We start from the raw sequence: 12935 nt of genomic DNA on the forward strand, positions 1-12935 counted from the left end.
GCAATGAGTCAGGATCTAAATCCCACTGAACACCTGTGGAGGTTTTGTGTGAAATTATGTCCAATTTGCATTTGTGTTCTTTGTTTTTGTGTTGTTCCCATAAACACAAAGGAAATAAACGTGTGTATAACAAAAAATGTTCAATTGCAATAATTTCCTGGGAAAAGTACTTCATATTCTGGAACAATTTCAACACTTTCAGCCAAGACTGTACATGTATATATTTTATAATTTTTGTTTATTTTAATTACCGTATATATATATATATTTTTAGCTTAAATAGGGGAATTAAACCTGTAATTGTTTGATCATTCGCACAATCGCTTTCTCTCATTGACTTTACATTGCAAAATGTTGAAAAAAAAGTACACCATTTCAAGAAGATGTTAAGGTGTATGCTCAGCTTTAGATTGCCAGTTGTCCATTGCAGACAGAGCTGTGGAGGATCATTCTAGCAACCATTAGGTTCATTCACGTGGTTGTATTCCAGACCCATGTTGTATTGGAACATAACATAGTGACAGGTCTAGTCTTTGGGTTCATGAGTAAGGCTGGTCCTGCCCGGGGCCCATTACATGCAGCATTGCCATGAACAAGTGGAAACTGACTGATACGACTGCAGTGACGATGGCAGATAAGTACATTATGGTTTTATAGGACACACTGGTTTTACGTAGCCGCTTACCTGGAGTCCAGAAAAATGAGTTTGAGGTCCAGACTTGCTCTGAACATAAACATGTTACTGTGGAGTTTGATCTCCGTGATGGCGCTCGGGGGTAAGGATTGACCCACTGCCACTAGCCCTACAATTTGATAGCAGGAGTCATATAAAGAAATGTCCAGCATATACTGCCTTATTTTCAGATACCCACTGCAGTGAATCACCTGTCATGTAAAGATAAAACATATCACATATGTACTAAACAGACCGGCTATGCAGTATTACATATTCACTATACCCCACGTTACTGTAATAATACACAGGCAAAGGTCACTCCTGAGACACTTCGAGTATCAGGACACACAACTAAAAGGATATTTCTGAAAAAAAAGAAACTTTTTAAGTGAATCAATTACCAGGTCAAAAGTGGCCACTTTTTCCTCTGATTTCATTCTTGCTGCTCCCCTGATTATTTCGCTTTTTCTTTTTTTTTTTAAATCCAACATACCGCTCCAAAGATACGGGCCTTTTTATTTAGTGCTAATTTTTTATGGTTATTACCAAGGAGGTGTGGTTCTCAGGATTCCTTGGGGGTGTGTCCTTAGTGGGTGTGGCAGAGCAGGCTAAGGACACACCCCCAAGGAATCCTGAAAAACACATCTGGATCAACATGTTAGGGCATGTTAGGTTAGGCTATGGGTTGAACTAGAGGGACTTAAAGTCTTCCTTCAACCTTAATAACTATGTTACTATGTTACATCTCCTTGTAATAACCATAAAAACCAGCACTAAATAAAAAGGCCCAAATCTCTGAAACAGTATGGCATATTTTGAAAAATGAAAAGCCAGACAGCCAGTGGTATTCAATTCTAGTACATTCGAGGAGAAGTTAGCGACTTCCTACAAATCCCTGATGTCCAAAAAAACAGTGAGTCAATAAAACTAGATGAGGTGGGCCTCGAATTCAGTTCTCACTGTGATTAACTACTAGGGAGAACTGAGATTGGGTAAATTAGGACTGACTGATATTAAACCCTTAAAGGGTAATATGGCCAACTATAAGTAGTTAAGAGCCAGATACTTCCTGTCCTAGAAACTGATGGCAGGAAAAGTCTGGAGCACAGCAACTGAGCTTAGGAGAGGAAGCATATCACCAACATTCATAGTCCGAGTACTGACTGTGATGACCGGCCACTAGTCTCCTGACCAGAACCTAACAGCCTCACAAATGCTCATGAAGCTTTTGAGTTTGGGTCAGAAGACTCACTGCCGATCCGGACCTCAATACTTGGACAACAAGTTTTGGACATATGAAACCAGCCTTAGAGTCAGCAGTTGCTTTCCCCCTATCTATGCAACTAAATCAGGTCTACGCAGGCTGATAGGATAGACTTATATCTAGTTAAAGAGTCAGGAATGGTGATTGGACTTTTCTATAGTCAGAATAACATTCGAATAAAAAAATTCAAAAAACCTCTGCTGCATATTAAATGTCTCGTGGAACTTCTGCTGCGTGACACAGAAAACAGAGATCCGTCCCTCAATCAATATGAATGTGTGAACACAACTACAAGTCATCTCATTAGTGGTTTCACTTACCTTGTATCCACTACATGTGAGTCCTGCATTTCTTTTGGCCAAAACACATTTCATCCGTAGAAAAAAAGAACGTTCAATTTCATATTCTGCAAGAAGATGGAAGCGGTCATGGAATAACGTCACATCATAACAAGGCTCCATAAAACTATGGATGGTAGGAGTTACACTGAGGCAGTCATGATCTTAGGTAAGTCATTCCAGTGAGCAGGTGCAGCTTATGAGAAGTCATAATTAAAAATAGAGAGGATGGTAACCATGGGATATTGGTGAACACTGGGTTGGGTGTAGATAATAAAGGAACAGAATGATACATTATCAGCTGAGCTTTCAGACTTATTATCGATGAAACCGGCAGCCTGGTAAAGGAAGAGGTGGTAGTACAACCGTCATACAAAAGGATTCAGCAGCTTGCAGTTTCAATCCAGTCCAGTTAATGAAATACAAATGAACAATTACTTTAATCAAGAAAAAAAATAATTAGGGCCAGAGTTTTAATTGTCTATCGCAAAGTTTGGTGGGTTGGAACCAATATAACACCATGAAAGTTGTCTTAGGATGTATGATGGATGAAAGAATTACATACAGAAATTAAAACTTTCAGGAGAATAGAGGATTTAAGAAAATGAAGAACCTCCCTTATAGAGGTCTGGAGTTTTGATTATGTAACCCCGAATGTCCAGCAGACTCTGGAGTCAATTCTTGTGGAATGAGATATTACTGCAAATCAAACCATCGGTTAGTGATCCAAAGAGGAACCAGAAGTGTGGCTCCTAATGAACAAGTCTAAACCAAAAAATTAGTTTTTACAGAGACTAGAGTTAGACGACTGAGGACGAGCAACTTATTGCCAAAATCCCATGGAAACTGTCAATATCGGTAGGCGGTGAGGCCAATAGAGCTGGGTAGGTTGGACTGGAAATGTGGTATTACATGGTGGCCATTTAGATGACTGATTGTCCATTAAATTCATTGATGGCTCAAGTCTATAACAGTAGGGTAATGAGTGGGAACCCACTAATACATCCAAGTGATCTACTAGGATACACAAACGAGGGTTGTCCTGATGGATTCTATTAGTCATTGAGTATCTTTGGCTATGAGATGTTCTTCTCTATGGCTTTTGAGCTATAAGATATTCTTCTTCAGGTCTATTGGTCTATAAGTTGTTCTTCGCTACATCTTTTCAGCTACAAGATATTCTTCTTCAGGTCTCTTGATCTATAAGATGTTCTTCCTACATTTTTTGAGCTATAAGATATTCTTCTTCAGGTCCCTTGAGCTATATGATGTTATGCTACAAAATATTACACTCCACAATGATGTCCTCAGTGATAAGCATGGACCAAAAGTCAAGAAAACATGGACAATATCTTCCATGTTTCCATCATTTTGTTAATTATGATACGCTATTTGCTCTGGTTCAAAGAGTAGGATCTTGAGTAGCACCCCACCATGATGTCCAGGGTATAGAAAGGGGTTTTTCCGAAGGGAACAATCCTACTAGTCTTTGAGTAACTTTGGGAATAAGATATTCTCTTGGTTTCATAAGAAATCTGATATTGTTCGCCCAGTCTTGTGGGCTATAAAATATTCCTCTCCAGGTCTCTTGGGCTATAACATATTCTTCTACAAGTGATACACTCCACAATTATGCCCTCACTACCAGACGGGAACCCAAAAGTCAAGAAAATATGGACAATATCTTCTATTTTTTCATCATATTTGGGAACATAATATGCTACGACGGTAAGCTGTGATGTTACTACTTTATTCTCGTATGTGTAGATACCGATTTGTAGTTAGGTGTACCAGCTCTACAAAGCTTCAGAGGGTTTTAGGCTTTGGGATTAGGAATAATTTAGGAAATTACAGCCTCTTAGTAAATAACGGGGTATCCATTTACCCTGTCACGTTCAATATCCCTCAGTACGGAGGTTAATGTAGTAATAATAGTCGTTTTGTACATAATTTCTCCCAAGATTTACCGGCTTCTCTCTCATTAAAAAAAAAAGGTCTGTCTTGGGAATTCGGAGAACCTCACACTGAGGGTCATGGAATAAATGCCTTTTCCAGGTTTCTCCGCTGTTTTCTACAAAACGTCTTTCGTTAAATGGATTTATTTCTTCTATTTATTTTATTTTTTTGAATTTTGTAGGAATTTGGTGCAAGCTCATGCCTTTAACTAATAGTAGCACATTTGGCCCATTTTATCTATCTGGCTAATTTATTTTCCTTAAAGTGAACTTGACAGGATGATTTTACTACTGAAATTAGTGAGTGCATCCACTTCCAGGCTACTTTACATTTAACTTCTACGATTGATTTCTCACATTGTTCAACACTTTCTGTAGATAAAATATTTTTACCTGGTATGAATGCCGCTGTTTTCCTGAATCCGACGATGTTATTCTTTTATTTCTGCGCCTCTCCGTTCTTGAGATATGGCCCCATATTCCCTGTGCATAAATCTAGTCTTTTTTTTAATCCAAGTGGGAGTGGCCTCGACTCTTTTTTTATGGGAATCTACTTGATGACCACACCCACCTAGATAACAAAAGTAGATCATATGCAGGGAAGAAGGGGCCATATCTCAGGAACGGAGAGGCGCAGGAACAAAAGAAAAACAACGCCGGATTCAGGAGAACAGCGGCATTTACACCAGGGGGAAAATAATACATATTTATGGCAAGTGGCATTTCCCCTTTAATTACTCAGAACCATTAAAATTAACAAAGATGGGCATCCCGGTTACAATTAATCACAGATAGACAAGCACCTTCTTATTGCTCAGAAATAGATAATAATAATTATTCTCTTTGGTCCATAGGTTCTAGTGTGAGCTAAGGAAATCAGTGTGAATTTTGCAGACTGCATGAATCCTGTTACATTTTACAGATCGGAACTTTGAATATTAACAGGATTTGCTCCTTCGACGTCTCCCATGTTCTACCTCGTGCTCTGATCATACAGGAATTCAGCAGAGGTTTCGACATAAACCTCACTGCTGTATACCCAATACTACATTGTTTCCAGGAGTCGCCAATGTCTGTATAAATATTCATCATCCAGAAGGAATATGGCCGGGGGTGGATGTAGGAGAACAGACTGCGGTGTGGAATATCACCTCCGCCAGACTTGTGTTATATTACGATGTTACATAGCGGGAAACATGAACTGCATTAAGTGCATTATGCCACTTTTGGAAATTTCTACCAATCCTTTTATAAAATATTCTGCGGTGAGTTAATGGTACATGTACGATTAGCGTCAAAGATCCGGATAATGGTTACATCACTGCTCATGTACAGTAGAGGTCTGAGCTTCCAGGAATAAATATAGGAGCGTAAAATGTTATATAGGTTTTTTTGGGACCTGGAAGAGACATGTATCACGCATCCAGCCTATATTACTGAGAGAGACACCCAGAACTGGAAGAGACATGTATCACGCATCCAACCTATAATACTGTGAGAGACACCCAGACCTAGAAGAGACATGGAGCTGACAACAAGCCTATATTACTGGGAGAGAAACACAGACCTGGAAGAGACATGTATCACACATCCAGCCTATATTACTGAGAGAGACACCCAGACCTGGAAGAGACATGGATCACACATCCAGCCTATATTACTGAGAGAGACACCCAGACCTGGAAGAGACATGGATCACACATCCAGTCTATATTACTGAGAGAGACACCCAGACCTGGAAGAGACATGTATCACACATCCAGCCTATATTACTGAGAGAGACACCCAGACCTGGAAGAGACATGTATCACACATCCAGCCTATATTACTGAGAGAGACACCCAGACCTGGAAGAGACATGTATCACGCATCCAGCCTATATTACTGGGAGAGACACACAGACCTGGAAGAGACAAGGAGCACACATCCAGCCTGTATTACCGGGAGAGACACACAGACCTGGAAGAGACAAGGAGCACACATCCAGCCTATATTACCGGGAGAGACACACAGACCTGGAAGAAACATGGATCACACATCCAGCCTATATTACCGGGAGAGACACACAGACCTGGAAGAGACAAGGAGCACACATCCAGCCTATATTACTGGGAGAGACACACAAATCTGGGGGAGACACAGAGCTTTCAGCTTATATTACTTGGAGGGACACTCCCACAAGAGAAAAATCTAAAACTTGCTTTAAGCTTCAAACAGCATATCAAAGAGTCTGTAAATAAACAGTCCCTGTCTGTCACTGTTAGTTTGTTTTCTGTACTTGTATATTATAAATGTATTTTATGTATATAAATCCTCCTCACATGTTCAGCACCCTGGAATTGATGGTACTTTAAAAATAAATAAATAATAACAATAATAGAAGGATTTAGGTATTCTTGTTAAAAGTAAGCTGAGCAGCAGTCCTCAATGTCAAGCAGCAGCCGCAAAAGCAAACAAGATATTAGAGTTTATAAAAAAGAGAGATTAAATCCCGTGATCATAACATATTGTTACCCCTTTATAAATCAATGGTGAGGCCACATCTAGAATATGGGATCTAGTTTTGGGCTCCACATTTTAAAAAAGGATATTCAGAAATGAGTTAGTCCAAAGGCAGCAACTAGATTATTACAAGGGATGGAGGCCTCTCATATGATGAGAGGTTGTTTAGCTTAGAAAAATGTCGCCAAGGAGATCTCATTTACACATGTAAATATGTGTGTGGCCAGTACAAAGGACGGCACATGACTTATTCCTTCCAAGGACCATACCGAGGACCAGGGGGCACTCGTTACGGGTGGAAGAAAGGTGATTCCGGCAGCTAAATAGGAAGGGGTTCTTTACAGTTCGAGCAGTCAGACTGCAGAATGCCGACCACAAGAGGTAGTAATGGCCAACACTATAACAGCTTTTATACAAGGGCTGGATGATTTCCTCAGTACACATAACATTGCGGGTTATCGATAATTTAGTGATAAAATGTATAATTGGTGGAGAAAGGTTGAATTTGATAGACCGGGGGCTTTTTTCAACCTATGTGACTATGTAAAATAAAATTACAGACTGAAACTTAGTGCGATTTTATTAGCTAAAGATAACCATTAGCATATGTAAAAATAATTTATTTGATGTCAAAGTTGTCCATAACCATGAAATGAAATAATCCTTGAATTGTTATTGCCAGTGAAGTTGACAAAAAGTTGATGTTTTTTTCTATTAATATTGGGCAGGGTGAGCGATGCCAGTGAGCTGTAAGCGAGATTTATCAAGAGTGACTTTTTAAAAGAAAAAGTTTGCAAATTCGTTAGTTGGGGGCGGTGGTGTAAAAACAGCTGTAAATAAAAGTGTTCTATCTAAAGATGTGCCAAAGTTATCCAAGTGGCGCCTGTGGATTCCTAAACGTGGCACACATTGAGCTTATGTAGTTTAAGTTTTCACCCCAAATTTATTCCAAATTTGGGGTCAATTTTGGGTCCATAGCGGTGCCATCTAAGTCATGCCACGCCCCCTACAAATCGCGCCAAGCTCCCTTATGTTGAAGAACATGTCAAATACACATATTAAATATGATGCGCCGAATGTAAAACAGTTTTTGGTGCAAATTAAGTCAGAATTACACCCTTTAAAAAATATAACTTTCTGCCATTTTTTTAAGGCATGAAATGCTACGACTGTGACCGGCTAATGTTCAAAGTTTACTTGTATCGCAAAGTTTATTTCACACTATTGGCGCCCAAAAGCACGATTTAGGTACAGCTTTATTTTATTAAAAAAAAAAGTCTGTATATAAAAAAAATGCCCCCAAAAATGTTTGTAAAAAACTTATAAACTTAAAAATAATGAAACTTATAAAAATACTAAGCCAAAATCTGCATGTGAATGGAAGCCTTGTACTGAGTTTTAGCTCATCTGGCGGCACAGGGCAGGAACCCCGATATCTCTGAGCGCTCAGACAGCATTACATGAACTGGAACCACCAAGGACTTCTTGCTTCTTTCATGTGGTCGGAGTAAATTATGGGTAAAGGACGTCTGTCTGCTGGAAAATGAAGAGTGTGATAGGAGGATGGAGAGATCAGAAGTAATTTCTATCTCCTTGTCCGCAAACACCAGCAGCTGGTTTTAATACTTCATCTGGGGAGCCAGAGCTTGTTGCGGCCCCTGATACACAGAAAGCCTCAGAGCGTCTGGCCCGGTGTTTTATGTCCCCTCTGGTTTACACTATTCATAATGTTCATTTCTGTCACATACAATACCTAAAGATGATGGATTGGGAATGCTGGATTTCTAGGATGATGTGGCCTAAAGTAACTGTGTAAGGAATAAATGGAGGCAGTCGCTTTGTAATACTCACAACTAAGAACACTAAAGAACAGAATCCATGCTGCAGATTTTTTTTTCCAACACAGATTTCCCAAAAACCCTCCCCCAGAAAATCCACATGTAGGTTTTTATTGTAAATTTTATCTTATTTCTAATTCTGAGTATATATGATGAGTATTAAAAAAATCTTCTGCTTACGTTCAGTTGAGCACGGATTGTTTCTGCATCATGAAATCAACTATGGATTTCCCTAACGGAATCGGCAGTAATAATCCACAAAAATTCCGCAGGGTATGAATGAAGCAGCTCTCTCTTCCCCTCCCATAGCACAAACTTCCAGCACTCTGTCAAGCACTAATTAGTAGAGATTAGAGATGAGTGATCCCAAACTGTAAAGATCGGGGTTTGTACCGGACACCTAGTGTTTGTTGCAGAACTCCGAACACGGACTTCTCCCAGAAATCCAGTTTAGTGTTTGGAGTTCCGGGGTGACAGAGAAAGACTCTGCTTCCTTGGGCAGCCCTCTAGCCCTTAGTACCACCATTTTACAGCACCAAAGTTCGGGTCTCCATTGACTTCTTTGGGGTTTCGGGTTCTGGTTCAAGTTCAAGTACAGTTCTGGTACGTGAACTGAACTTTCGAATAAAGTTCGATCAAACCCGATGAACGTAAACATTCACAGATTCGCTCATCCTTAGAAGAGATGAGCAATTTTTTTTTCATTCAAAATTTTTTAAAAAATTGTTTCCCAGTGAATCAATTCACCATCAATTACAAGTACTTCAAAGCCACCAATTTCCTTGAAAATATGTGTAACACTCTGAGGTCTCCTGTATCTAACCTCAATGGAACTCTTTAACTCAAATGCAGCCTTAGTAGTCTCAAAGTGACCGCAACATGTATGGCTATGTGAGAAAATAGAGGAAAGGCCATAAAATAACAAAAGAATACAATTTTATTGATCTCGGTAAATCCCTTTGAAAGCTTTGTTCAGGACCCAGTATTTTTTACATTTCACTCATACATGAGCAGTATATGGTATATCAAATAGATAGATGACTGGTTCTATGTCTAACTACCCCCATGAAAAAAATGTTGCCATCTATGAAGTGTCATTTATAGTGACATCACAGCCATCCACCATGTCACCTAGACATGTGATCCTAAACTAATGTCTTTAGACCTATCTATAGATCCTGCATTCACTTATTTATCAATTCCCTCTTCGTCCTCTTAAAATTTCTCTAGGAAAGCATAAAAGGCTATGAAAAGAAAATAACACATGGAAAAATCAGACTACAAAGTGTTCGTTTGTAGTCTGTTACCATGGATACGCACAGTTCTAAATGTTAAAAATATTATTTTAATCAAGACTATTTGAAAAGTTACCGTATATGTTTTTCATTGGTCTGTGTTTCCTAAGATTATAAAATCTTAAATCTATGCAATTAACAAAGGTGGTTGGAATTACTTGTGCTAAATTTATTAAAAGTTCTACAACTTTGTTGCATTTTGAAATCTCTGTCATGTAGAAAAACAAACCTAGGAGTCCTATCCGCTCTCCTATAATTATGACAAAATAGGCATCACTTCTACCTATCGTGATTTTCTTAATAAATGTGGCCTAAACTTCATCTTAAAGATCAGAAATACTTTTCTCAAAACTTTTTAACTTTGGCACGTGACAAAAAAGTTTAAAATTTTATTGAAATCTTTTCACTTATCACTATTTAAAATTGAAAAGAAAAAAGAACAAAGGTGAACTGCTTTGACAGCTTTGATGTACTGCTTTGATGGAAAATTGTGTTTTCTAAAATGCCAATTTATGGATGTGATAAAAAAAAAATACTGTGATAATATAAAGGTCATCACATATCTGTGCTGTTGCTCTCTACTAGCAAAAAGAGAGCCCATAATTAACACTGGTCATCAGCGGGCACCATAGCCCTGGCATTAATGACATAGTCTTATCTTGTGTTTTTAAAGCTAGTAAATCTTACTAAGAATGGGCTGGTAGTAGAGGTTGAGGGACAATAGTCTGTTTATAAAGTAGAAGGGCTTCCGTACAGATGTGTATCACATTTGGCATGTTCCCTGTGTCCCGTGCAGCTGTTTGCTTCATACAATCTGTTTTTCTTGGTTATGGCTGGTCTTTCCAAAGATTGTCTTTAAACCATATCCTGAACTGGAAAATCTCAGCCAAAATGTTGTCATATTGCGTTTGGAATTACAATGAGCTGTTTGACTAAGGAAATCTCCTTCGAAATAAAAACGATGGCCGATGATAAACATTCCAGTCTGACAATTACAAACACAATGCGGTTTATATTTCTAATCCCTGCGGACATCAAATGGTTAATGATCTAATATGTCTTTTATGAAAAAAAAAAACCAACAATATTACACAGGTGCAGAATTTAAAAAATCCATGAGGGATAATGGAGATGAGTACAATGATCCTGGAATAAAGAATATAGCCTTGAACCATGACATAACTGCTAGTGAGGATTTACAGTCTCAGAATACCGCCTTAAATTAAAGGTAAAGTATGTATGCAATTCCCTTTTATCCATGGTTTACCTTCAATGTTGATGAAGTGTCCGTGAGATCCACCATGACTGCATGTTTATTCTTTACAACCAGCAAGCTGCATCTCCTGTCCCTAACCTAAAACTCATCCACCCAACAGCTATAGTATGACTTAAAGAGGACCTGACACATACTAAAAAAATTAGCTTAATACTTTGTAAAAAATTTTGACCTCCCACGATTCTGACATTTTTTCCCATTTTGCTCTAAATCGCTCCATCGCAGAGATATTCACATTTGTTTTTTCCGGATTGCACTATGTGAAATCTCTGCTTGCAGTCCAACTGGATACTTCTTCACAGTCTTCTCTGGTGGAATGTTCTTTAACCCCTCTAATCAGATGTTGCCAATCACAGCTCGGCAGCATAAGATACTGCTAGATCAGCTGCTGAGATGTGATTGGCAGCATCTTGGATAGAGGGGTGGAAGTGTACACCCCAGAGAAGACTGAAGAAACAAAGAAACATCTACTTGGACTGCAATCAGAGATTTCACCCCCAGAAAATATTCTGAACAGATGCTCAAGTGCCCTCCAAAAGCAACAAATGTGAACATCTCTGCAATGGATTGAAGGAATGCAGGAATTTTTACAAATTGAACTCATTTTTAGCAAGTGAAAGGTCATGTTTAAAGGGGTTCTCTAAAAATGTAATAAAACTGTCATGTAATTAAAATAGCAGCTCGCCTTAGTCACCTGTCAGGATGGGTTGCACCTGCCTGAAGAAACACAACACCTAGGACCTGTGTCTCAACTGACAGAGGATCTGTATGGTAAGTCTACATATCAGAAGAAAAAAATCTTCTTATCGGCTGACTTATAACAAAAGATTATTTTCTCAAACCTCCATTTGCTATGCTCAGTCAGCCGGGGAGAAGCTATACTTCTTCTGGTATCAAAACTCTTCTCCTTGACTCAAGAAAGTTTGAGTACTCAAGGTACAGCTCCTCTGACAGTTGAGACACAAGTCTCAGAAGCTGTGTTTCTTGAGACTGCAGCCTGATATGTGACTAGGACAAGCTGTCATTTGAATTAATTGATGGGGGCAATTTTATTACATTCTTGGAGGACTTCTTTAAGGAGTGAAGCTGTAGAGTGCTCAGTCAAACCCAAACCCTATTTCCTTCAGCCACATAAGAAAACACCAGTGTTATAAATGGCAGATGGTACTATAGGTGGAGGCCCTTTTATAGATTTTGCATTGGGCCCAAGATTCCAATCCAGAAATGAACATAGCAGCTAGGGGACCTTATAGCAAAGAGAAGTCAAGTTCTGGTATTGCCTAAAGTGGTGAAACCTGGCAGCAAGGTCTAAATTTCACTGCGATATATTGTCATAGAGTCACCTAAAGTCATTTTTGGCTCTGACCAACACAAAAAAGTTATGAATGGATTGCTCCCTCCTCTATAATACCTAAAGGCCCCAATACACATTAGATGAAATTCAACCAAACTCCTCAATTTTGGTGGAGGTGTAATGAATATTTGATGTGTATGGAGGCCTTCCTACTGTCCCCTAACAGATAATGGGGTGGATGCAACTTCAACAGCCGATTCTTTTATATTCAGGTGTCTGGCAGTGACTTTCTTCTCTCTACCAGTTGAAAACACATGAATGGTCATCCAAGCTGAGTGCTCAAGTGTATGTGTTCGTGTGAATTGGGAGAGATAGCTGTCTGCCAAACATTCGGCTGACATGTGACATACATGTGTATGGTCATCTTAACACTTCCAACAAATGGCTGCACAAAACAGACAATCCCTGTGAGGCAGACCTTCTAAATTGTTGAAGGT

The 12935-nt window shown here is 39.0% G+C and overlaps 1 protein-coding gene across 1 annotated transcript in view; it reads right to left on the reverse strand.

Moving 5' to 3' along the window:
• Positions 1 to 12935, reverse strand: part of SIM2 (SIM bHLH transcription factor 2) — a 128964-nt gene that overhangs the window by 27846 nt on the left and 88183 nt on the right. The window contains exons 5-6 of the mRNA XM_077293888.1: positions 2261 to 2346; positions 686 to 885 (exon numbers count right to left, since the gene is read on the reverse strand). Coding sequence (XP_077150003.1) covers positions 686 to 885; positions 2261 to 2346 — 286 coding nt within the window. The remainder of the gene's footprint in view (positions 1 to 685; positions 886 to 2260; positions 2347 to 12935) is intronic.

The sequence above is a fragment of the Ranitomeya variabilis genome, chromosome 3, assembly GCF_051348905.1.
Source record: "Ranitomeya variabilis isolate aRanVar5 chromosome 3, aRanVar5.hap1, whole genome shotgun sequence".
In the NCBI taxonomy this organism is placed as follows: Eukaryota; Metazoa; Chordata; class Amphibia; order Anura; family Dendrobatidae; genus Ranitomeya; species Ranitomeya variabilis.